This window comes from Mesitornis unicolor, unplaced genomic scaffold, assembly GCF_000695765.1.
Source record: "Mesitornis unicolor isolate BGI_N332 unplaced genomic scaffold, ASM69576v1 scaffold8371, whole genome shotgun sequence".
Taxonomy (NCBI): Eukaryota; Metazoa; Chordata; class Aves; order Mesitornithiformes; family Mesitornithidae; genus Mesitornis; species Mesitornis unicolor.
In genome coordinates, this window is record NW_010164412.1 from 37,096 (window position 1) to 63,419 (window position 26,324).

The window sequence follows — 26,324 nt, forward strand, 5'->3', positions numbered from 1 at the left end:
CAGGTAGGGAAGTACATCAGCACTACTATTTTTCATATTACTTGTGTGACTCATAAGTAGGAAGAGATGCTGAAGTTTATCAGGGAGTGACTTGTGTGCTAGTAGATAATTTGTGTGGGGAGAAAGAGAAGGTGGTGAAGAACTGAAATACTGAAAGGTGCAAAAGAAAGGTTGTCAAAAGTACTAAGCACTTTCTTTCTTTCTCTTGCAGCCATTCAAGTACTGACTTTCTTGGTCTATTAAGTTATTATAAACTTTTGCTGCTCTGCGAACACAAAGATGTCTCGCAGCCCTGATGCCAAGGAAGACCCTGTGGAATGCCCCCTTTGCATGGAGCCTCTGGAAATTGATGACATCAACTTCTTCCCTTGCACCTGTGGCTACCAAATATGTCGTTTCTGTTGGCATCGTATCCGCACTGATGAGAATGGACTTTGTCCTGCTTGCAGAAAGGTAAATATCCTGGAACAGCAGCTTGCCTTGCACATATCGCAAGGCTCTTGCATTGTGTTGGTACCCAAGACATCCTTTTCCTTCAGGGAAGCATTCACCACCTAGTCATGGCCTAGCTCAAGGGTGAGGTGTTGGATCTTTCAAATTCTGTCTGCGTAGATGTCGAAGCTGTTGTGTAGTGGCTAGTCTTGGTTTGTTAAATTCAAAACTGGATTAATAGGGGAAGCTGTGGATCAGAACCAAGGCATGCTGATGCTGGGAGAACTGTTCCTCCTTCCCCCCCAGAAATCCTTTGAGTTGGGGTGCTTGTGCATTGACAAAGTCTTCCCGGGAAGGACAGTGAGGATTCCAGCATCAGGGGTTTGCCAGGGGCCAAGGTTCAGCTAAATTAGCAGAGCTGTCTGAGGCAAGCTTATAAAGCACCTGCTTGTTTTGTTTGTGGCACTGGAGCTTTTAATCCATATTTTTCTGGACACTAAACATGTAAAACCTTTAGAAATTATATCCAACAGTGTTAAACTTTAAAGCATTTCAAAATCTAAGCTAAGCCTATTTGTCTAGTATTCTGATCTTGTTGCCAAATGCTTAAAGGGTGGTACTTTGAGACTCTCACTTAATTTCTCCTTTTCTCTTAATTGATGTCTGGCTGATACTTGGGTTGGCCACAGCTATAAACTTCAGCTTCACTAATTTGCCTGCTTTTTCCTTTGAGTTCTTTTCCTCCTCCTTTTAGTGTTTTGCTTAACCTCATTATTTCCTTATCTTCAGTGTTTAATACAATTATTTCTCAATATCTTCTCTTTAACACTAATGATTTCCCTTGATTGTAACTTTCTTGCCTGGTCTTCCTCTTTTTGTAATCACAGCTACTTACGTCCCCTTTCTCCTGCTATTTAATTGTGATCCTGTCCTCAGTTTATGCCTTTGTTGGCTTCCTGTCTCTTACTACAGCTCCCTTTTCAGACCGCAAGTAATCTTACTTGGTCTGACTGTCTTTGTTCACTGCCACAGCTTTCTGTAATCACTTCCAGTTATATTTTCTTGCTACTCTTTTGGGCCTTGGCTACACTAGAGCTATCACTGCTAACTTGTGTTTGGTTGCATCTGCAAGCTTGAAGGCTATCCCACAGCACCGTATGCTTCTTAACAAATTGTGCACACTTGCTGCGATATTTGAGCTGTGTGTTCTACCAGGAAGATACACCTGTCATCAGCCAAATCAGTCTCTGTATGCGATAACTGCTGTAGATGACACATGCTGTATAGTAATTTTCATAGTACAAGCAAATTTCTACTCTTCTGGTGCAACATGAGACTTCTGGAATTGTCTTGTCTGTGTAAATCACTTCGTTTACCTGGATTTATTACACTACTTTTTGCCAACATCTATTTGACTCATCTCTGCCTGTTCATTATTGGAAATCTGTGGAATATATTTGAGAAATCACATGTTCTTCACTGCCTCTGGTTATCTGAGTTCCTTGAAATATGGATACTGCCACAGCTGAACTTTTTAATGTGGAATAATCTGGCATATGATTGGATGTGTAAATACTTTGCTGGATTGGATACAGTTTGATCAGAGCTTTTCTGGGAGAAAGCTAGAATGAGTGCTACACTTGGAAGGAAGCACACCGGCCATTCCAGGAGAGGAAGGAGGCCTCTTCTTTCCCAATGGATGAGGATTATGTTCTTGGCACATTATTCATCTGTGGACTGCAAGATGTTCTTGAATGGATTTGCAGCCATATCACTGAATTGTAGGAGGTTTGCATAGAGGAGGCTGTGCTGTACACTGCTTTCATGGAATACACAAAGACACTGTGGCACAGAGACCCCATCAGGATCTTGGGAATTAATAATATTGAACTGCACAGTTGATGGCTTCTTCAGACTTATTTGATGCTGTCACCTTTTGAAGCTTGCTGGACCTTCTGAACCAGGTATGTGTTTTTGTGTGCAGTGTGTCTAAATAGTTTCTATCTGTGTGTAGTAAAGTTTCTTGGGAAAAGATCTAAGAAGTTTTCTAATTCATATCTGCTATTGTGGTGTGTACTGGCTGTGACCACTTAAAATGCTGAAGTGCAGAAAATGCCAAAGCAGCAAAATTTTTGCAGGGAAGTTTCTAGTAGTAACTTTCTAGTGGCTTTCAACAGGTACTTCATGTTTATAATGTGTATACCAGTGCAGGATAGTTACTGCAAAATGAACTGTGAACAAATGCATAATAAAGCAAGGCTGAGTGTGTTATGTGCAACTATGTTATAGAAAACTGCTCTTTGTGCTAATGGTATGGAATGCAATGTAAGTTCTCCAGTGACTTGATCACTAGTCTGTGGAGAGGAGCAATGAAGAAGTTCCCTACCCAGGGATTTTGGTTGACAGGTTTAGAGAGAGATTTTTGAAAAAATAGTGGTGTCTGTGCCATTAGTTTGATAGATCTTAACTGTGCATAGCATATATACTACTGTTTTCCTAAGCTTGTCTAATTTACTTCTAACTGAAAAGAAGTTAGCTTGCAGAAAATACTTCTACATCCTTGAACTGTTATATAGCTTAACATTTGTGTGTGCAGAATATGTTCATGTGGCTGCAGTCAATTGAACTAGTGTGTCGTAAGTTTCCTCTTGTTAGTAACTGTAGTAGAGTAACGTTTGCTTTGGTTTGATTTGTGAAAGTAAGGTGCTAGTATGAATCTGACTTGAATGCTGGCGTGAAACTAGTACTTGTTAGTCTTAACACATTAAATGCTTTCTAAACTTTGTCTGAAGCTTCCGAAATAGACTCAGAAGTAGTTTCTGTTTAATTCATTAACTACAAAAAGTACTTCCTTAAAAAATAGCACTGACCTGCTTTGAGTTCCTGATGCCCTTCAGAATTGTATGTGTAGTCAATTGTAAGATGCTAAGCAAGCCTTCCTGTTTTTTCCAGTCAATTGATTTCTTAACTGTGAGTGAAATAGCTGCTAACTAGTCAAATTAGAATGAAAATCTGCTGTTCTCAAAAGACTTCTGTAGCCAAAACCTGGTTTACAGACCAGCAGACTCAAAGGTTCTGGTTGTGAAACTAGCGATTTTTAACTTCATAGTGATTTTTCTTTATTTTAAAAAAAATAACCTTTAAAATTCAATGGCCTAAGTACTGTTTGTCATAGGAATATGTGCCATTTTAGTCTCTTGTGTTGCTTTAATAGTGTATAGCACTCTCAGACCTTAATATCAGTTGTTGCAATTTTTAAATCCAACAATAAAAAAGCCTATCTCCTTTGCTTTGAAATCTTAGTTGTTTTGTCCTTCCACCAAATAATATAATGTGATACACAGCTGCTCTTGTGGTGTGGCTTTGCCTTGTTCTCCAGTTCCTTGATTTAGTGGGCTTTATTCCTCCTAGAATCTTGTGTTAGAGATGGAGAGAAGTAGTAAACTTCTACATTTATGACCAAGAAACTAACATGTCTTAAGCATGTTTTTGTCCATGTTTCTCCTACTCCTGCTTCTGTGTGAAAGGAACACCTGGTCTTAGTGCACAGTCTTCAAATGTCAGTTGTTTTCTCTGTGCTTTTAATCCTACAACTGAGTAGTTTGATGCAGTGACTTATATTCAGAAATACATAGGAAATTGGTATTATTTTTATTCTTGTTATAAGTGGTATGGTGTATACTGTGCATAAACCTTATTGACTTTCTCTGTATTTTTCATTTCAGAACGTGTTTGGTGGTAGCAAGGCAACAACTGAGAGATGTTGGTGCATCCATTAAGTGGAAAGAATGTGACTCATCTGGAAATGACAGAACCAAAATGCTTGATAAATCCCAGCTCGACTTTCAATAGTTGTGGGGGGAAAAAAGTATGAAAGAAAGCAAAACTTAAATGGCAAGACAAACTTAGTCAGGAAGACTGAGAATTCATCAAGGGCCATCTCTGTTTAAAGAAATGAGACTACAGAAGAAACATTCGAACTTTTGATGAAGTTCTTGTAGAACTACCAGCAACTTGCAGTTAGTGTAAACAAAGTCTGGTCATTTTCCATGTTGTCACACCTTGTTCAAGTGGCTTCCATGGTTTTTGTTGAAGAGTATTTGTATAACTTAAGTGAAGGGTGTCAGCTGAACTTAAGTCAGTGAATCCAGTAATGTTGACATCCCTTAATATCTTGCATCTGAAAATACATAAATGCTGATGACAATGTCGCTACTTTGCTTGGATGTCAAATCTTCTGTGAGCCAAGGAATCGGTGACAGTAGGTTAAACAAGTATCTTATGCTTCTTGGTCATTGGGACCATCTAGCCCCTTGTTTTATGCCATGTGCAATACAATTGGTTAAGGTATGTCTTAAAAAAAAGCAACAAAACCAACCAAACAAAAAACCCCAAAGAAACAACAGCAACAACAACAAAAACAAACAAACAAAAGTGGTCATGTCAGTAGCATTGCCACTTCAGCTATTCCAAGACCTGAGACTTTCTAGTACCTATGGTCATCCTTCTACCCCCATTTTGGTAGGGTTGGACAACATGTGAAATGGTTCTGTGAAATACACCAGCAGTCAGTCCACCTTGCTTGGCTTTCAGTGCCGTGCTCCACCAGCCTTCCCTGTATGTGTTCTGTCTGTAGTTGAACTATCATCTGAGCTCATGAACCTCAACACTGTGGAAAGTAATCCCTCTGAAGAGGAAATATTTTATTGTTCTATTTGTAGGCTGACTTTATATCCTTATTTGAAAGGAACCAGGTGTTCTAGTACTGATTTTTAGAGTTAGCTTCTGAAATGTTGGTGCAGTGCTTACAAGCCTTTTGCTCTCCTTAAATGCACAGTATCTCTTATATGTCATTATGCCACGCGTTATATACAAGAAAATCTATCACTACTTAGGATTAGGTTTCTGACTTATTCTTGGGATTCAAGAGGTGTACACAGATTCTTTTACAGATCCTGCAAGTCAGGATATCCAACTACTCCTTAGAAACATGAAACATGTCATAAGTGTGATACATACACATGAAATGTTTCCTATGTAATACAGCTCTACAATATCTAGTGGGAACTTCCTGATGATTCTGTTGCTCAAGCAAGTGCTGTTATCCATGGTGGCAAATCAGCTGCTGCTGCTTTGTAGTGATGGAAATCTTTATTCAGGAAGTCTTGTCCTTTCCACTGAAATGAAGACATTTCTCTTCCCTGATGCTGAATTTGCTGTTTAGTTGTGTGCTTTCTAGCAGTTCTTGTGCTCTCCTGTATAAGTATGAACTTTTACTATAGACAAAGAAATGTTTTTCTTGGGGTTGTGCTTGAGCTGCCTGGGATGTTTCCTGACTAACGTTCAAGACCTTCAGTAGCAAATGACTGTGCAGAGAAAGGAACGTACTGTCTGGCAGCTTCTCATTTGAGAATATGCTTTGAATGTGGCTGTGCTTGGCAAGAAAGAAGCTGGTGAACTTTGACACTGTTTGCTGTGCTGTTTTTGGACCTTCAGGAGCCTTGCTGAACCTAGTGAAAACCATGAATTAATTTCTTGCGTGATACCAGAGAGCAACACACTTGCAAGCTTTTTTGGAACTATATCTACCTTATACTGGAGCTTGCTTTCTTCCCATTCCTACTTGAACTCAGCTTGAGTGTGATAACTGAATTAACTCTCTCTTTGCCAAGCAGTCTTTCTCTTCCCTAAAACAAAACAATATCTATTCTTTATTCTAGATGGTTGACTAACAGAGACTTTGAAAAATGCTTTAAATGAGTGAAATCCCTTGCAGAATTATTCTGTATCTCTGAAGCCCTCATGTGCACGTGTTAAAACTCAAGATAATCATTGGCTATAGTTAATCTCAAACGACCTTTCTAACAGGTCATTGCTGTTCAAGTACATTGTGAAATCTGTATAACATATTCAGTGTGACTTGTGAATAACATAACTTCTTAAGAAACGGTATAGTTTTAACAGCTCTTCAAGAGTAACTTGAGTCCTTACTGTATTTTCACGTTAAGGGCTTAGTTGTGTACCTCTGGCTACTGCTAAAGTACCATGCAAGTTTAAATTCCTTTGTGGTATTAAAAACATGTTCCAGAGGCCTTGGTGTTTAAACATGAGATGCCATCTACTGAAGTTGACTGCAATGTATTATCAGAAGATGTCTCAAGTAGAGCATAATTATGCTGAACTTTAAACTGTAAAATGGTCTTGTTTTGTTTGGGGATATACTTGGAAGGCTATCAGGTCAGAGCACTTGCTGGCTCTTTCAGTAGCATCATGCATACAGAGGGAATATAATATATGCTATTAACCTACACCTGCATCTGCTGCTGTAGCTTTTCTCAGGTTATTTAGTACGACGGTTTTGTATTGTCATTAATAGAGGACAGTCAGGAAAATGTTAAATTTGTTTTTGCTGGACTTGCACACTGAAACTTTTGGTTATGTTAGTACAAGCAAAGAACTTTGGCCAACATATTGGTGAGCTTAACTTCTTTATTTCAATTCTTCACCTTCATGCGCATCTCCTGTACTCTTCACATTTTTTACCTCATCTCGGTGTTTATAAACAATTCTTTTTGTTTGAGATATATATTTTATATACTTTCTTCTGTGCTTAGCATTGCTTTGTATATAAAATGTGAAATCTAACTTTTCAGTCTGAGAGAAGTGGGACAGGTGAAGAATATGGAACTGCTTTGAGGAGTAATCTGGGGTGGAGGACAGTGCAGTGTAGTCTACGAGAGCAGGCTAAAATAGTGCCTTTAGAGCAGTGCTCTGCATGAATAGAGCAGTCTTTCTAGGTCACTTTAAGGACACTTATACTTGTGCTAGACACTTCTGAGATTAGAATCTACAGCATTATGTCTGTGTTTGAGGAGTTATCTGTAGATGATAATCTTGAGGTTGAAAATGCACCTTTGTCCAGGGAAGACAAAACCCAAGTTTCAAACTGGTACACAAGCCTGGCAAGAATACTATTAAATCAGTATACAGTAACTGTATTGAGATCTGTCTCTTCACTAGGAGAAGTTAACTGTGTAAAGATTGACCTGTGTAATGATGTTACTGTTTTGAACTTGGTGGGCCACTGAAATTACATTTGTATTTTGATTTCTTATCCTGTAGTCTTGGTTAGTACATTTAAGTATCCAACTCTGTATCAGACAACTAAATATAAACTGAATATGCAGAGCATGCTTTCACCCTGCTTAGTATGCTACGTTAGTGAAATCTTAACAGGATGTGTTGGCTGTTGTTGCAGCTGCTTGTAGCGTTATCAGACTGACTAGGCAGCTGGGTTGAAATGTGGCTATAGCCCAAATCAATATTATGTCTATAAGTATGAGAATTCCATGAAAATATGCAAGATGTTCACCTTTCCCAAAGGACTGAATATGTTACTTCTATGATGTGGCTAGCCATAATAATCAGAATGGTATCACAGAAGAAATTTGTGCGTTAAGACATCTGGCTTAATGAATTTCAAATGTCTTGTTTCTTATGTGGGTTGTTTTTAATGATTTTTGTTATATTTAGCCATATCCAGAAGACCCAGCAGTGTACAAACCACTCTCCCAGGAAGAGCTGCAAAGGATAAAAAATGAAAAGAAACAGAAACAAAATGAGAGAAAACAGAAGATATCAGAGAATCGCAAACACTTGGCCAGCGTACGGGTTGTACAGAAGAACCTCGTCTTCGTGGTAGGGCTATCTCAGCGCCTAGCAGATCCAGAGGTGAGCGGTTTACACTTGCAGATCTTGCTCTTAACTTTGTCAGGACTACTGGAATAGTCTTGTGCCCACCCTTGTCTGGCTCCCTGACAGGTACAGAATGAAGCAGCACTGAAAAGGTTCACTGCTGCTGGGGTCCCCCCTTCTTAAGGGAACCCACTCAGCTTCCTCCTGCTAAATAACCTTAAGTGTTTGTTTGGTTTTGGGAGTACAGATGTGCTGGTTTATTTGGGTTTGTTTTGTTTTTAAGGAAATTCTTACTTGTGCTTGTTTAAAAATGGCTGGTTGTGAAGCTAAAGATTAGCTTAAGGATTTTTTTTTAGGTACTCATTTTCCTAGGCTGGATCTGCTGGCACTGTACAGCTGTGTCATGCACCACCAATTCTTAAATGGAAACTTGGCTGGATTATAAAGAACAAATACAAAGTGTAGCATGAACCTGTAGGGACAGAAGAAAAAAGCCAACACTTGAAGTGTAACTAGGGAGGAGCATAAGGGTGATGTCAGTTGAGGGGAAGAAAATTAAGAGGAAGACCCAGGAAAGAGTTGGCTTGCTACTCTGCATCATCAAGAAGAAGCTTCTGAGAAAACTAATTGTGTTTAAAATGTTTTATTTACTTCCATTGTAAGTCAGCTGCAGGTGGCTAATGAAATCAGCGCTAATGAGAAGTACCTTGAATTAGAATATGGAGGGAATGTACTACGGGGTAAGATAGATGTCTTCAAAACTACTGTGCCAAGTTAAATTCACCTGATTGGACTAAATTGTCTGGAGAAATCTTAAATAGCAGGGACTGTTTCTGAGGCTCACAGCACATGGGCTGCATTTTGGTAGACTAGGAAAGAGCAAATGTAAAAAGTTGCTTTTAATAGAGGGTAAAAAAGGAAGGATATGAATGGAAGAGAAAAATCAAAGTTAAACTGACTTGACATAAACACTTCAGTATTCTGCAAGAATATAGCAAGAAGCATTTGCAAGCAACTGTCAGCACTGGTTTGGTGCTGTTTCTTACTGAAAAATGTATTTGGTTTCTCTGACCAGATAGATGATTTGAGTAAGAGAAATAGTAGTGTAGGCAGTTTTTTTGTTGTTGGTTTTTTTTTTTAACCTCAGATAATTCCACACTGGATACCTGAAGTAATTAGAAGTGGGTTTATTGGTGTAGTAAGGGCAGGGCAGTTTGTGCTAGGTTTGGTGGGAGCAGTGTTCTCACTGACATACCAGAAGATAATGTGTACTTGCTGAATATTGCACATAGCACCAAGATGACTTGATTTCCAAGAAACCCAGCCTCAAAGGGAGATGGGCTACAAAAATAAGTATTCAATATCTTCAATTTAAGTTTTCCATTTAAGCAGGCAAAAACATCCTGCACAACTAAAGATGATTTGGAGGGGAGATTGGCTGCTATTAGCTGTTTCTGGAAATAGATCTGTGGATCATAATGGAGTACAGGTGGATCCACTTCTGTTGACATACTCCTGTGAAAATTGTGAGGGCTGTGCTGTCATGTCTTGTCAAAAGTATTATCTGCAAGACACTTGAAGAAACTCTTTTGCCTTACTTGGGATTGTCAGTCTGCTCTGGAAAGATGCCCAAGGGGGAGGTGTAGGATCTTTCAAGAGGGTGTAGATCAAGTGAAGAGCAGTCAGAAGAGACCAGTGAGTGACTGATTGTCTACACAATGTGCCCTGTAGTTCTACAGGATGTTCCAAATGTTATTAATCCTGTTAGATCTTGGAGACACTGGTGCTTCCTTGAGAAGGGAGAGGAGGTGGTAAGGTAAAGAAATTCTTGGATCAGTACAGTTTAACTGTACTATCCAGCGTTAATATGAAGATGGGTCTGGGGAAACAAATCTTCCTTTTTAACCTCTCAGGTTCTTGTCTAGAACTAGCTATGTCCTTAGCTTATCTAGCTTCAGTCTGAGTAGTCAGTACTTCTGCACCTTTTTCCATCACAGGGGTAGAAAAAAGGGGTTTTGGTACAAAATGTGTCAGATACATTACCATTTCCACTGACACACAGGTAGCTGTTATTCAACACAGTTCCTTAATATGCTAGAGGTGTTCCTTCTTTGTGCAGGATCCCTAAATGGTGTGTTATTACCAGCTGATGCAGAGAAGGGCAAGACAGAAATAGGGATGTGGTATTTACTTATTCATTTCAGCGTGATGTTGGTTCTGAAATGTTTATTCTTGCCCCTGACAAGTGTCATACCTTGTCATCTTGTACTTAGTTTGGTCTTCTGACAACTTGAGGCTATCACAAGCTAATTGGTTTACTCTTTCTCTTTGGAGTGGGGAAAGTGAGTCAGCATTCAGTGCTTTTTTCCTAGCAGTTAATATATCTGAATGCAAGTTTAAGATGGTTATTTTAAAACTGGACTGAGTGCAATTTTTTTCTTTCCTCAAATTATACAATAAGATACATACAAGAATACTTCATGCTGTATGGGATGCATCTTGCCAGGGTCAGACTTAAGCAATCTGAGTACCAGAAGAATTTTTAAAAATTACAACACAAGATGTGAAACACCCCATATTTACATTCTTTACTGCAGTGGCAATACTCTGTATTGCAGGTAACCATGTTTTATGTTGGAAAACAAATACACATCTGCATGTTCTCCTCCTCTTTGTAGAAGAGACCTGTTTTTTATTAGTTAAAGGCTTTAGTTGCAGTTACACAGGAGGACAGCTCTGTATGAATTAACTTTCCAGTATACCATTTCAACTTTCTTTTTTTGTAGGTTTTGAAACGACCAGAATACTTTGGCAAGTTTGGTAAAATACATAAAGTTGTAATTAATAACAGCACATCATATGCAGGCTCACAGGTAAGTCAGAGGCTCTCGTGATTATTTTTTTTTAATTTATTCCTTTAGAGAAAATACATGTGTGCAGAGTGAATCTGGGGCTCCCTATTTCTGATTAAGCAATAGGTTAAAGTAGTAAAAAGACAAAAAAATGCGCCATTGCAAAAATCAAATTACTTTTAAGTTACTGAGGCGTTTTCCAGCCAGACTCTCAAAGTTGGATACAAAATGCAGCGCAGAAAGATTAAAAACTTGGAGACAGACAGGACGAGAACCTTTAAGGAAGCAGGAATACGGCATTTATTCACTAATCTGCATTTCAGGGGTAAAATACCTTTAAGTATTTTTAGAACTTTAGGCCACATTTTCATGTGTTTCTTTTCCCCATTCTTTATGCATCACATCTAAACTTTTATGAATACTGCAGTTTTGGTCATTTTTCCTGTTAAAAACATCTAGCTATGAATATACCTGTTTGAAGTGAGCTGGTAAAAAAGCAACTTCATATTCAGATCTGTCTGAGGGGGGAAGAAAAATAAATAAATAAAAATATGGTATGTTTCCTTTCTAGGGTCCAAGTGCCAGCGCATATGTAACCTACATCCGGTCAGAAGATGCTCTCAGAGCCATACAGTGCGTCAATAACGTGGTGGTAGACGGCAGAACACTTAAGGTAGTAATATTTTTACATTCTTCTGTATATGTGTTAGGACACTAATACCTGTGCATAGTATAAAATGTTATTTGTATGGATGTTTGTGTTGAATAAAAATGTTCGGTTTATTGGGTATTGAGTTTTGACCTGTTTTCCTAGCATTAATCATTACCTGGAAGTTCAGTGAGCTTCCTCAAGACAATGTTTTAGGGGATTAGCAGATAACTTCTTAAAACAAAAGTTTGAGACAAAGAGATACGCCATCTCCTGCTTCCCACAAGGGCTTTTTTGCGGTATAGCTTAATAGCAAAGTGTGAAAACCTGATTATTTGCTTTCACAGGGCATTTCTGTAGTCCAAATACCACACCTTTCAAAAGCTCTCTGGGAAATGCATTTTTTTTTCCTTTTGGTATCTGTGTAAACAAGTATTCAGGCAGACTTGGACAAATTGGTGGCTGTAGAAAATCATCTTATTAATGTTCATTTCCTGACCCTGCTACAAAGCATTAACCAGTTTCATGTAATACAAACTCATAACTACTTATTTGGCTTCTTGTTATGAATGCAAAAATTTACTGTGCCTCTTATTTTGGCATTTATTTAGATTGGATTAAAATAGAGATACATCCCCATTATCTAATCCTCAGGTATATAGATTTCTTGCAGATAGGCTTCCTAGTCCATTTGTATCAAAAAATCCATTATGATGGAATGCCAGATCTTGGGAAGGAATTTTTATGTATTTTTTTTTCCAATGTAGCTTTTTTTTGTTATACTGTAAAAGGCATTCTTAACCTCTAGTACTTAAGTAATGCTTTTTTTTCTTTCAGGCATCATTAGGTACAACAAAATACTGCAGTTATTTTCTAAAAAATATGCAGTGTCCAAAACCAGACTGCATGTATCTACATGAGCTGGGAGATGAAGCAGCCAGTTTCACAAAAGAGGAAATGCAGGTAAGTGTAATAAGTGGGAAACATGAAATGTGGCATGTATGTGTTTCATTGTATATAATATTTAATCAAATATGTGCATAATGTAGCCTCTTGCTGAATGTTATGGAAGAGATGAATTTTGAAACCCAAAAGGGAATTAACCAGTTGGATATTGGAGGTGAACTGTTAGTTAATTTTTTTCATTGTGTGCTGCTTTTATGGGCTGAAAAGTCTGCTGTGTTCATGAGTCAGAAAGATAAACTCTCAGCCAGGAATTCAAACAACCTTGAGTTAGCTGCTTGCCCTTTGTTCATACCAATGCAAGGTAATATGTTCTTTTAAATCTCTGTAAAAGAAGTTGGTGCAGGTCTGGGTTTTCCTGTAGGTTATGTGTCTGTGGCCAGTTAACATACAGCTTAACTACTGTACTGTGATTTGACCATGCTATCTGAATTCTGATATCCCTTTTAGCCTGTGAAGGGTATAGAAACCATTTGGAAATAAAACATTGAGGGTAACTGTAATAAGAGCACAAGTACTGATGCAGGTATTTTTTACTATCTCAACATCAAAATGCTTATTATCTAGGGTAGGGAGGAAAGTAAATGGATAGCTTTACTTTCTCAAAAGTAATGGATTCTGAGGTCTTTTGGGGTCTGGGTCTGTCTGTCTACCTGAGGTATGAAGTTTTTAGACTCAATCTTAAGTACGCCGACTTTGCATCAATGCTGTAATTTTTTCATGCCTGTCCATGAAGCAGGTGGTCCCTGCCCTTAGTGCTAACAGAAATGTTGTGCAAGTAGATTTTATTTCATGTGTTAGGCTGATGTAAGCCAGAGAATAAGGAAGAATGTCCATATCAATTAAACATTTCTTTTCTACAAATTAGCAGTTATTTCTGAGGATTTCAGCTACATTTTCATAAATTAAAAAAATACACTGCTGGTTCATATGAATACTCACTGTAGTATATACTTTGCTGCAAATAATGGCAATAGGAATTATAATTCAAGGAGAACTTGCAAACCAGACCACCTTCCCTGTTCGTTTTACTGTGTTTCTCCCACCATCTAGCTCTGTTATATTATACATCTTTGGGAGAACATTCCTGTCTAGGTGTCATGATTTAGGGCTGGGCTGGCCACTAAATACTGGACAGACCCTTTCTATTAACCCCTCTCCCCTCCCCAGAAGGGAAGAGAAAGAGAGAATAAGGGAGAGAGACTTTACGGGTTGGAAAATAAAACTAATATATTTAATGAAACAATAATACTAATACTACAGGATAATAATGTAAATAGGAAAATAATGAAATATATACAGATATGTACAAATTATATATATATAAAACCAATATAGAATCCTACCCCCTCCACCTAATGATGATTATGTCACCAGAGGCTCTGTGGAGCAGGGATGTAGGAGCTGGATTCAGGAGCACACCAATCAGGATCGGAGGCAGACGAACTGGCAGGGTTCTCTTCTCCTGCAATGGCTGAAGCCCAAGCAGGGCAGGAGGGAAAGTTTGAGACCCTTGTGATCCCTCAGGTTTATACTGAGTATTACCTATGTGGGATAGAATACCTTGTTGGTCAGTTTTGAGGCTGCTCGTCCCTGTAGGTGCAGATATGGTACCCATGGTGAGACAGTGGCCTTGTGATGTTTATATAACATGCAAGCATTATCACTTGTAGAAGTACACACTGTCTGGAAAAACACCATTAGTTTCAGACAGTACAGCTGCTTAGAAGAGACTGAACTGAAAAGTAAAATCACGAAACAGAAAATTAGTTCTATTTAGCTCAAACTAGCACACTAGGCTTTTTAGGTTTTTTTTAATAGAGCTGTCAGTCATGAACTTACTGAATCCCTTTTGAACCTGCTGATACTGTCAACCCTATAGTTCTCTGTGGCAGCAAACCCCAGAAGCTCACCAGCTGCTTTGTAAAGTGCTTTCTTTTGCCAGTGTTTAAACTGATCTCCAGTTAGTTTTGTCAAGTGCCCCCTAATCTTAGCATTGTAGTAGTTGCTGAAAGCAAAACCTTTATTCACCTTATCCATTACCTTTGTGATGTTGTAAAACGTCATCTTATGTTTCTCAGCGTTTTCTCTAAATCACACAGATTCTGGACTTTTAAACTTTGTGAAGCAGTTCCTCCCTTTCTGTACTTATTTCTGTTGCCCTTCTGTACTTTTTACCTGTGCCTTCCTTGAGATGCAGAGGTCAGACACATCATACTCATGATGTGGGAGAAACAAAGTTTAATATTGCAGTCCTCAATGTTTTGTGTGTAGTGTGGTGCATGTAGGGTTTTTTGGTTTGGTTTGGTTTTTTTGGTGGTTTGGGGTTTTCTAAGCACCCTTCCTAATGATGCCCAGCACACCTTTTTTAGTGTATGCTAGCCAGTGCATAATCAACTAACAGTTTCAGAGATCTGTTGACAGTAGTGTTGGTGTCTCTTCTCTGAGCTCTAACAGCCAGTTCACAGATCAGTAGAGCATTAATACAGTTTAGGCTACTTTTCCCTTAGTGCATTACCTGACATGTCTGATGAAGCTTATTTGCCACCTTTTTTGCCCGTTTGCCAAGTTCTCCAGGTTTCCTCTGGAGTTCCTTCATTATCAGCATGACAGTTTACTACACAAACAGCTTGATATTGTCAGCAAAGAACTTGTTCTTCACTCCTTTCTCATGCACACCTATAGTGTTGTATAAAACTGATGCCAGTCATCAGTCCTTATTGCTTGTTTTTGCACCCTAAGAGAGTGACCAGGAAGTCTTACCTTTGCCTTTCTATGTTTGAACCAGCTTCAATCCGCATGAGAACCTTTCCTGTATCCCAGGGTACTTGTAAATAACTTGTAGTGTGAAACCTTGTCAAAAGCATTTTTGAAAATTTTGTGAATTTTCTTTATTTGTTCTTAATGTCACTATCATAAAATTCCATCATGTCAGTGAAGTAGGATTCTCCTTTACAGATGATGTTCAGATTCATTCCCAGCAGGTTATGTTTATCCATGAATTTCTATCTCTCTTTTTTTTAATAAGACTTTATAATCTCTGGAGGGATGGAGATTGAACTTGGTCTGTAGTTCACAGGATCTTTTCTACAGCCCTTTTTTTAGAAGATAATGGCAATCTGTCAGTCCTCTAGCCTAACTTGCCAGTTACAATTGATAAAGTACAAACCTTGGCCAGGAATTCAATTTCACATATGAGTTCCTTCAGAAGTCTTGAGTGGATTGTACTCAATCATGGTGACTTATATGGATCTTCCTTTCCTGTTCTTTGTTACATTCCTTAAACTTTCTTCTTGATTTCATATCGCTTTTTTGGAAGTAACTGGAAATTACACAGCTATTGAACTTGCATTTCAGTGCACCAGCTTTCTAGAGTTTGGATTAGTGTCAATGAATTTACAGGTCCATTTAATGAGGTTGAATGTTCATTGTCACAGACTTTGTTTCTCTATTAAAAAGAAACTAAATTGTCAGTGGATGAACATATTCTAAGTTCAATAACTGTTAATGGAGCTAAGCATTGTCACAAACTGCATAGAACTGGTAGAAGTTCAGGAAGTGTCTGAAAGCGAATTTGGGAATTTAGGTAAGGTAGGTTGGAGATGCAAACTTTGACTTCTGGAGTGCTTGTTATAAAGCACAATTACTGCAAGCTCCTGTGTAGGATTTTAATCTTGTTTCTTACATTTATGCGACAAGTAAGTGAGCTTAGGACTGGCCTGATGTTCCTGACCATGACATTCAGTATTTTGCCATTGAAGTCTTAAGGAAGATGAGATAATCCAGGGAGTCATCTTCTCCCTCATCTGCTTAATGTTTGCAGTGCAGATCCATGCATCTGAGCTAGTTGACTATATTCTGTTCATAGCAGATGATATAAGAAGCGTTTCCAGGGTGCAGTATATTTCATGAAGCTTGCATTTAGGTGAACCACACTCTAAAACCAATACTTTTTTTCCACTGTAGGTAGTAGCTTGGGTGTAGACACTGACAAAGTTGGATAAGATGATGCATGCACCAAATGTTTCAATATCCTTTTTTTGAGGGTTGTTTAGGTAGACTACATACAGAAGGACAGGTTCAGAATCAACCAATAATGGAAAACTGGAGAATTAAGTAGCAAAAAAAGGAGGTATTTATAGTGTTAGACTGAATGGGAGTATTCAAATGGGATGTGCATTTGCTTTTCTAAAGGAGCTCATAAGGGAATTTAGTTAATCAGCAGTACTTTTTTTTTCTAATTCTGTCAGATATTCCTGCTTGATTTTTTTTTGGTTATTTTTTTTAAACCAAATAATAGTTTTCTGTTAGGTTTCAATATTTTTCTAGGAGGATGTCCACATTGCCTGTTCATCAATTCCATTTGTGTTTCAACAAAACAATTATAAAGGGATTGAATTAAGTAATGTACAAATGTTAATTTTTAAGTGTACATATAGTGTGAGAGCTTTTTAAATCACTACTGAAGATGTGTTAGATAATAATGTGTTCCAGACTTAAGGTGACCATAAATCTTAGCACTTGTTTCCTTTGCTAAAAGATATCTTTTGGTATCTGGAAACTCTAGATAAAAGCTATAGACAGCTTCAAATTCACTGTTCTATTTTGCATCTTAATTCAACTCATTACTTAATTTGCTAACAGTAATTCTTAGGTTGGAGTGGTATAACAACCTGCAAAAAATGATTGCTCATCTTAAATTTGTTTTAGGTGTCACTTTAAATGTTGGGGGGGTGGATCTTTCTGGTTTTGTTTTAAATAATTAACCACTGAATGTTATAGATAAGCTAGACTGAAAAATACTCCCTCCCTTCACCCACTAGATTCAATATTCTGGGGTTGGATTGGGCCTTGTCAAGTTCTGAAAGCAGGAAATTGTTCTCAGCTAGTTAAGTTAGAAGAATATTTAATTTTTTCAGTTATTAGGTAGAATGATTTGTCAGTTATTGCTCAGAATATATTCCTTGTCATATGGTAATTAACACTCAGACCAGCTCAGCTGTTTTATTAATAGATATAAAATTACTTCCATTTTGCAACTTTTGTCTTAAAAGAGAGAGATTCTTTGTTCCTTCTCATATTCAGAGAAGCTTAGTACAGTTGATACATCAAACGCAGACTGCCTTGGAGATTAGGTGTTTGTGATTTAGAAGGTATATTGTGAAACTCTTGATTTGAACTTGAAGAGTAAATTCTAATAAGTTTGTAGCTATTTTTCTGCTTTGGAAGTCTCTAAAAGAATTATAAATTGGTAAATATATCTAAGTGATTTCTAGACAAGCTTTAGATTTGTTGAGATTGTACCTGTGTTGAGATTGAGGAGCACTGGTTTGAGCTTCGGTCAGTAGTGACCTGCTAAGTTGTTAAACCTTGGTTACTAAGCTTTGGGATGTGCATACATAGACCTCTATGTAAAAAAAAAAAAAAAAAATCTTTTTAAAATATCTATAAACATATATATTAAACCAGTTCTCATAAATTCTGAATTTCTCTTTCCTTAGGCGGGTAAGCACCAGGAATATGAACAGAAACTACTGCAAGAATTATATAAACTAAACCCCAACTTTCTCCAATTATCTACGGGTACAGTTGACAAGAACAAGAACAAAGTGACAGCACTGCAGAGGTATGATGCGTAAGTACTGATGCTGGACTGCCTGGCTATGCTTGCTTTCTAGTTATTCCCAAAGAAAACTTCCTTATTCCTGTTGCATCCCCTAAGTTGCTTACTCTGTTTAGTGGCTATTTTGTGATAATCTCTGATACCTGTTTCCTCTGTGCAGAGACATACGCACCACTTTGTTATTATACAAAGTGAGTGTGAGTCTTATTTAGTAAAGAAATGTTTTTCTGCTCTGTGCATTTGGATCACTAGTTCAGAATACGGGATTCTTACTCTGAAATGAGATCTTGTTTTATATATTTGCATAAACACGTAATATTTATTGAAGACCAGATGAATGCTGGTCTGTATTCTCACAACTGAGACACCATATAGTCTTGATATGTGGTTTTTATTGGGTTTTTTACATCATTATTTATAGTGCAGTCCTTACATTAGGTATAAGGACCTTGGAAATTGAAAGTAAAATAAGTTGTGTTTTTTGTCTGAGTAAGAGCTCACAAGATGTGAATAAAAGATTTCTTACTTTCATCTAGTAAGCCTCAATGATGTATTTTTCACTATGTTGTAATTGCAGATACTACTTTTAGTACTGCTTGTTAAAATAATATTCTGTTGAAGTCATTCAGTAAGGTTTCAGTGAAGAAAAATATTTCTGTCCGTATGAGTACATAGTCACGCAAAGATAAATGAAAGCCTAAGGTCGTCAGTCGTTATGTGAAATGTCACGTGTTATATTTAAGATAAAGAAATAAAAACCGTTAACAACGTCTTCCACTCCTTTTTGTAGGGTTTTCATAATGAGATTGACAAGTGGAATGTAAAAGTTAGATTGCACTTTGTATGCAACTTGACCTTGTAATCAGGGTTTGTGTTGTGTGGCAGTTTATCCACTACTGAATTTTGCAGGCAGTAATTTGCTACTGGCAGCATCACTGCACAATAGTTTAAGCAAGAAAGTGGGTATTGTATCTAAAGTATTGCCCGTGGAGCTTGACTATGCAGAATATAATTCTAAGTGGTATCCCAGCTTGTGTACTGAAGTTATTTTCATGAACTTCTGAAGGAAGTGCACGTGCTCTCCAACTGCAATTGCTCAGGACCTCCAGTTGGATCCCTGAAGGACTGTGCCACTTCTTATTTCTTTGGCACTGGTTTGGTATTGACTTGTAAGGAAGAGTGCAGTGAGTAAAACAAATGCACCACTTCCTGCATTTGAGTTATGAGTATTTTATGTTCAAAGTCTGAACTAATCTTAATTTGAAACCTAATTAGATCCCAGCAAAACAAATGATATTGGTGAGGAATGAATGCTGTATCTGAAACTGCAGCAAACTTTTAAGCCTTCAGAAAGCAATTATGAATTGGAGCTTGGCCAGTCTGTGGTGCTAACATTTTGGCACTTGTGGAAAAAAAGGCATGTTACTCTAAAGGCAACAAGTGGTCTGGAGTTAATGTCTCTTGTCAGCTGAACAGCATCATCACAACGCAGACTCTGTTCTTTGCTATAGGCTAGACACCACCTTTTGAATTGCAAAGTGAATTTCTTCTTGCAGCTAGGAATCTGAAATGTTTCTTCAAGTCTCATCAGTACAAAATATACCTTGTGAGCTGGTGAATGCAGTTGTTCTCCTTCACAGCTTTCTACCCAATTGTGTTCACATTGTTATCTGATGCATTGATATGATATTAATATTTCTGGCAGTTTGTCAGATCATCTGACAATTTTGTGGTTGTTCTTGTGTTTTTGGTGTGCAGGATTTCTGTTTCGCTCCAGAATTGAACAGAAGATGAGTTCTAAATAGTAGATGCTGAAGTATAAATATCCAGTAGTAGAAAACAAGTTTCTTAAAATGTGTGTAAATGCTGTTTTTCACAGTTGTGTTGTAATTTGAACGGTTCTACTCACACACCTCTTTTTACTGCTGAAGGCAAATGTTAAAATCCTCTGGTGCTGCTTTGTTTATGTGGGTACTCATCACTTGGTGTGTCACTTGATAGTCATAGTGACTGCATTCTCGTACAGTTAGTTATATTCCACATTTAAAACAGATCAGGCTCTTCCCCCCTCCCCTTTTTTTTTTTCTGCTGACCTTCTAAAGAACTGAAATGAATATTTTCTTATTCTACAAGCAGAATAAAGAAACTAGTTCTTTCCCTTTATCCTTGGATACAAAACTGACTTTTAACTGTGACATTTTAAAGTCCATTTTAGTATAGAGATGACTTTGCATTGCAGCAGACATAGATTTTGATATTTAAAATTAATCTGTTAATGGATTGAAAGTCTTGTTATATCTAGGTTACAGCTCATTTTTGTAAGGGTGAGAAAATTAAATTACTGGTATTGTGCTGATGATGACGTATCTTCATTCCTTGATGTTCAATATATGATCAACTCGCCATCTCTAACTTATTTCATACATGTACAAAGCAAAGATGAGATCTGTAAGTTAGGTCAAGGCTCTCATCTGTGTACATATTGTATAGATACATGAGAAAAGATGGAGGTAGAATAGCTAATCTTAAAATACTAAGCTTTGAGCGTAGCTAGTAACACTAGTATTATCTGAATAGGAAGCACCTGTGTTGCTATAAGCAGCTATAGGAATTTCTAGATTCTGACTGTGGACTTACTAAATTGACCTGGAGATAAGTGAATGTTGGGCCATGTAATAAGAACATACTCATGAAGGAAGAATCAGGGGGAACATATGTATTTAAAAAAATTGGTTTTTTGAAAGCTTGTTACTTATGAAGACAGCACTTGGACACTAAAAACAGCATCTAGCAAATTAAAAGCTAAAGTCAATATAAAAACTAGAGAACACAAAGGCACATGTTTTTCTAGTAAGATTTTAAGGTTAGCAGATGGCACTGTATTTGAATGCATTCAGTTATAGATGATGTTCCAGCTTGCTTCAATTTGCATAAAATGTAACTATTTTCAGCAAAAACTTGGGCTTTTAGTACTCTCTCTAACTTCTTTCAGTTCTAATGTGCACTCTGTAATTAATGTTATTTTATAAAACAGAGGTAATTACGGCTTTAAACTAGAAATGGAGCAATAACTTGAATGAACAGTGTGTTAGTCTCATGGCCTCCTAGTAAAGCTGTGGACTCTTGTGTAGACATAAAACACAAACTTCATCTGTTTGGGCCAGGTTTGATAGATTCTGGAATATAAAACATTTATTTAAAAAAGAATATTTAGTTCATGACTTACAGAACTTACAAATACTTACGGGATAAAGCAAGTAGTTCTAAATTAAATATGTCTAGGTCTGGATACTTGAAGCTGTCAATGATTTTTGGGTTTTTACATTTTTTTTCTTCTTCTCCAAATGGACAAGTTTGGACTTCAGCGTTGGCAGAGCAGCTATCTATTCAGTGAAGAAAACAGAATTTCTCCCAGTTATCTCTCCTCTCCCTACCTCACTAATTCTTTTTTTAAGTCATCACCATTTAAAATCTGAAAAATAATATCCAGATAAATCTATTCTTGTGGATTGTCTGGCACAAGGATTCATTTCCCCCGTGTTTACAATTTTTAAAAACACTTTCTTCATAACTTGAACTCTTTTTTTTTTTTTTTTACTCTTGCCTTTTTCCAGACCCAACAGTAATAACAAAGATGCCTGGCCATCATTACAGAGTTCAAGTAAATCAGCCAACGGTTTAACAATGGAACACAGGAAAACGCCTCCTATATTAGAAAATGGCACAGACCCAGAACACATGACTCCAGATGGTGCAGACTCAGATTTCGGGTAATTGTGCTGCCTTTTATACTTCAGTTAGCTTGCTTTCTCTCTCACTGATTGATGTGGAGGGAATGATTCTCCAGTCTCTCTCTCTGGTTGGAGGGCTGGATTTAAATCCTGATCTGGTCGCCAAAAAGCTGGGCTCAGCCTAGCCCATGTCAAAAAGACCGATTGGCAGATTGTGCAGGAGGACCTAAGGTGAAGTTAGCCAGTGATGGTACAGGTAAGGGCTGAGGGGATCAGAATAACCAGAAGGATCAACGGCTTGCATAGCTGCATGGTCCCAACCACAACTGAGCCCTTCATTTCTATACAGAAGCTTTCACAAGAGCAACGCGCTAGCTGCTGTACGTGAGGAGGCTGGTTACTTGGAGAAGCTTCAGCAGAAGGAAGCTAAGTGTTAGGGCTTGAACGTGTAATCTCTTTACAACCGTGTGTTCCAGAAACAACTGCAGAGGTGAGGGCTCCCCAACTATCACTTAGTGACTGGGGCAACAGGGCAGCAGGTTCAACTGAGGCTTCTTTGTGCAGACGAATTACTTGCAGTAACTTCCTTATTGCTAACCAACATTTTTGCCTCTTTTGGTGCCCTCCTCGAATAGAGCTGATGTCCTCTTCCATCATAAACATCACTTGCAGTTCTGATGGTAGTCCGTAGTGATGCTGGTTTGTCTTTTATGGATCCCCATAGGTAATATCAGTGAGGTTCATTCAGAAGTTGGATGGGAAAATAACAGAAGTAAACCCTAATAATTCAGGAAGTGGTGTTGCTGATCAGGTAGCTGATGTTTTGTTTTAAATCAATATTGAACCAATGCGTTAACATTGAGTGGTGTTGGAAGTGGTACCTTCTTGTTAGGCTTAATAGCAGTCCTGTTGAGGTGTGATCAGAGACCCTATGGTTGCATCTCAGTAGTGACGTGCAGCTTCCTCCTTAACCTTTCTGAAAAGAATGTACTATATGTAGGTAAAAATACAGTAGCCAATAGATAATGAATCTGATTTGTTCCTGAGGACTGGAAGCCTGTCTTACAATTAAAGGCTCCTTAGGCAGGTTTGAGTATAATAAACGTTTATTTTCAGCACTTAGATTGCCCTTAAAAGTTGTCTTAGCTTTTTAAACTGCAGCATTGTGACTTTCTGTTAGCAGCTTTGGGAAAAGGATTTGGCTGGAATACCAGCTCCAAAATCAGAATGACTGTGTAGTGAAGAGTCTACAGCAAACCTTTGTGCTATGGGTACTCGGAAATTACTATCCCAAGGCAGTTTGTTACAAAAAAGAGAGCTTTATTCATGCTGATCAACCACTCAGTAGAAAGTATTTGTAAATCTTCACTGGAGTAGTGCTTGTTTGCAAGTATATTCCTCTGATTTTTCTTTTATAGTAATAAATACCTCAGCGTCAGTTATCTTTTTGAGATACCAACTCAGTTGGTGGTGTTTTGCACAAAAATTGTTTTTATTGACGGATTACTCTCACATGCTTTCTTTAGACTGGAAGAAGATTAATTCTGTTTGGTCTCAAGTCTAGTTATTCTGAGATGAGAAGCACAAATACGGGGGAAGCAATCTTAGGAATTTTTGACCTTGATATGTGGCTCTATGTGATACTTAAACTTTGCAGCAGCAAAGGATGTTTGAAAACAAGATGTAGCTAGAATCTGAAGTCTGCAACCAGTCAAAATAATTTATATATATATCTGTGGTATGCTACCACATCATGCCTGTAACTTGACTTGAATCACATTCTGGCCTCTTAATGGAACTGAAAATCGTGGTTTTTTTATTTCTGGTCCTTGTTTGTAGGGCCAGTGTTTTGGGCTGTGCAGCGAGATGCTTGTACATCTTCTCTTATGGGTAGATAAACATGAAAGTACCTTGAAGTTGTAAATCAGAGATTTTAATCTGTAATTGAACTAATACTGTTTCATTAGTGTGATATTTGGCATAATTAAGGCAACTCTCAGATGCCTGTCAGAATCTTCAATACTGAGATGTGCCATTTCAGCAGAGTCATGTTAATTCCCAGTGAATAGCTTTCTGAGGTGGTTTTCTGCTGTCTCTTATCTTATCTTATCTTTTGTTCTCTTTGTTGGCAGTTTTTTATTCTTTGGGTTTTTTCCTACATTTTCCCCCTTCTGTCATCTCAAAACTCAGTTTTCTTACCTTCAGACTAATTTCTGCTAGTTAAAGCTTGAAGGCTGGTGAGAAGCTTAACTTGCCACCAGAACTAAATAGTTAATTTAATCTTTTATCTCTCCCCAGATTTATTTAGGACTTGTGTGGGAACTGGCAACTTAGGTATCTGGAAAACAAATCTGTTCCCAAGTTTCTCTCCAGTAGTAGCATAGATAGGACTGATTGCTTTGGAATTCTGCCATAGTACAAGAGTCCTGGTTTTTTTGAATGGCATAGCGGTATTATGAACATGTTTAAAATTTTTGCTTTTATTCCTTAACAGGGCAGACAACAAGCAGAGTGGAGAGTGGTGGGAAGAAGTATTACAGTATATGACAAATGATTGGAATGCTTATGATTTAAAAAAAACCTCATAAATAATAAGTGGACTTTTTTCCTTCTTGATTCCTCCTAATTAATTTTGCTTTGTCTTTATTTTAAGGCTTTTCTACCACTACAAAAGCAAATGTTGATTTTTCATGTTAAATACTTGTCTTATTGACTCTTTTCCCCTCCCACTTTTGCAGCCCTATCGACAAACCTTCAGATTCCCTCAGTATAGGAAATGGTGACGGCTCCCAACAGGTAAGGCGTAAAGATAAATGCTGTGAAAGTTAAGAATTGAGTTTGAGGGCTTAGTGCAACTTGTAGTCAGAGAAGCAAATACTTTATGAAGTGTATCATAATTTTAAACAAAACTAAAAAAATGCTATTGCTAAGTTCATTTCTATGTTTGACTTTGTACTAAGCTATATATTAACTAACCTATTTGCAGCCAAAGGTTTTTGAGGAAATTTTTCAACTATATTAGTGAAGAATATTATATGTAAACACTCATGTCCTAATTGTTTCTCTTCCTTTCTTGCCTGTAGATAACAAACAGTGACACACCTTCACCACCTCCAGGTTTAACAAAACCCAATCCAGTTATACCCATCAGTTCATCTAATCACAGCGCACGGTCCCCTTTTGAAGGGGCTGTAACAGAATCACAGTCGCTCTTCTCTGACAACTTTCGGCACCCTAACCCCATCCCTAGTGGGCTTCCTCCATTCCCCAGCTCTCCACAGACTTCAAATGACTGGCCCACAGCACCAGAACCACAGAGCCTCTTCACATCAGGTACACACACATGTTATATGGCTGTTTTGCAACTGATGTCTAAAAATGTGTAGCACCAAAAACCCTAGGACATGCTGTATACTGATTTTTGACCCCCTTCATGAATGATTAGAATTTGCCACTTAACTACAAATGAATTGCACTGACATAGTGGCTTCTTCCAAAAGAATCTAGAGTTTTCTAGCTGTATGGGTAAATTATCAGAGTGCTTATTTTAGTTTTTCTTAGCCATATGACTGCCTAAATAATAGGATGTGACATGTATGCTTAATATTAAATATTGCAGATTCTTACTGAGAGTGGAGAAAATACATCATGTCAGTATATGTTGGTGTTATAATCTATAATTTTAACATCAGAAGCTGCCCAGTGGAATTCAGAATTTTCTTCAGTATCCTACATAGTTACTTTTTCTTTCTGAAGTGATATATACATTTAGAAAAGATAAAAACATGGTTAATTGCATCAACTGAGAGATACTTGTATTTTCCAGGTACTTCCCTATGGAATACCACTTAATATGGATGAAGCATAATTTTAGGTGCATTTATATAGTGTTGGGGATGCTTAACAGTATTTAAGAGCTCACAAGTTACAAATCTGAGGGAGTTGTTAAAAAGTTAAATGAAACAACATCAATAATAAATAGAAATGATACTTCAGTATTACCAAGGAAATTATCTGCTGTGAATGTACTAAACACACCGATTTTGAGAATTAAGTAGAAGTGAGAGACAATATCCAGGATTTCCAAGATCTTGTTTGTTTCATAATTAATATAAAATGTATAGTTGCTATTTAAATAATACAGAGGATAAATTTTTGTCTGTCTAGCAACTCTTTATCTATTGCCATGGACTTCAGAGTGAAAACGGAAGTGTAGATTTCTTTTCTAAGCGGATACCGAGCTTGATTTTTAACTACGTAAAGCAGCAGACCAGGTTCCCTACCAGCAGAGGGAGTTGATGTTGTGAGTGATACAACCTTGTGCTCATCAAGCTTGCATTACCTGTTCTGAGGAAAAATACTGTGAAGCTAGGCTCGGC

The 26,324-nt window shown here is 37.6% G+C and overlaps 1 protein-coding gene across 1 annotated transcript in view; it reads left to right on the forward strand.

Moving 5' to 3' along the window:
• Positions 1-211: 211 nt before the first annotated feature.
• Positions 212-26,324, forward strand: part of CNOT4 (CCR4-NOT transcription complex, subunit 4) — a gene marked incomplete at its 3' end in the record, with an annotated part of 27,328 nt that continues 1,215 nt past the window's right edge. The window contains exons 1-9 of the mRNA XM_010194307.1: positions 212-453; positions 7,966-8,163; positions 10,914-11,000; positions 11,551-11,652; positions 12,466-12,591; positions 18,093-18,217; positions 21,829-21,984; positions 24,684-24,741; positions 25,029-25,278. Coding sequence (XP_010192609.1) covers positions 280-453; positions 7,966-8,163; positions 10,914-11,000; positions 11,551-11,652; positions 12,466-12,591; positions 18,093-18,217; positions 21,829-21,984; positions 24,684-24,741; positions 25,029-25,278 — 1,276 coding nt within the window. The remainder of the gene's footprint in view (positions 454-7,965; positions 8,164-10,913; positions 11,001-11,550; positions 11,653-12,465; positions 12,592-18,092; positions 18,218-21,828; positions 21,985-24,683; positions 24,742-25,028; positions 25,279-26,324) is intronic.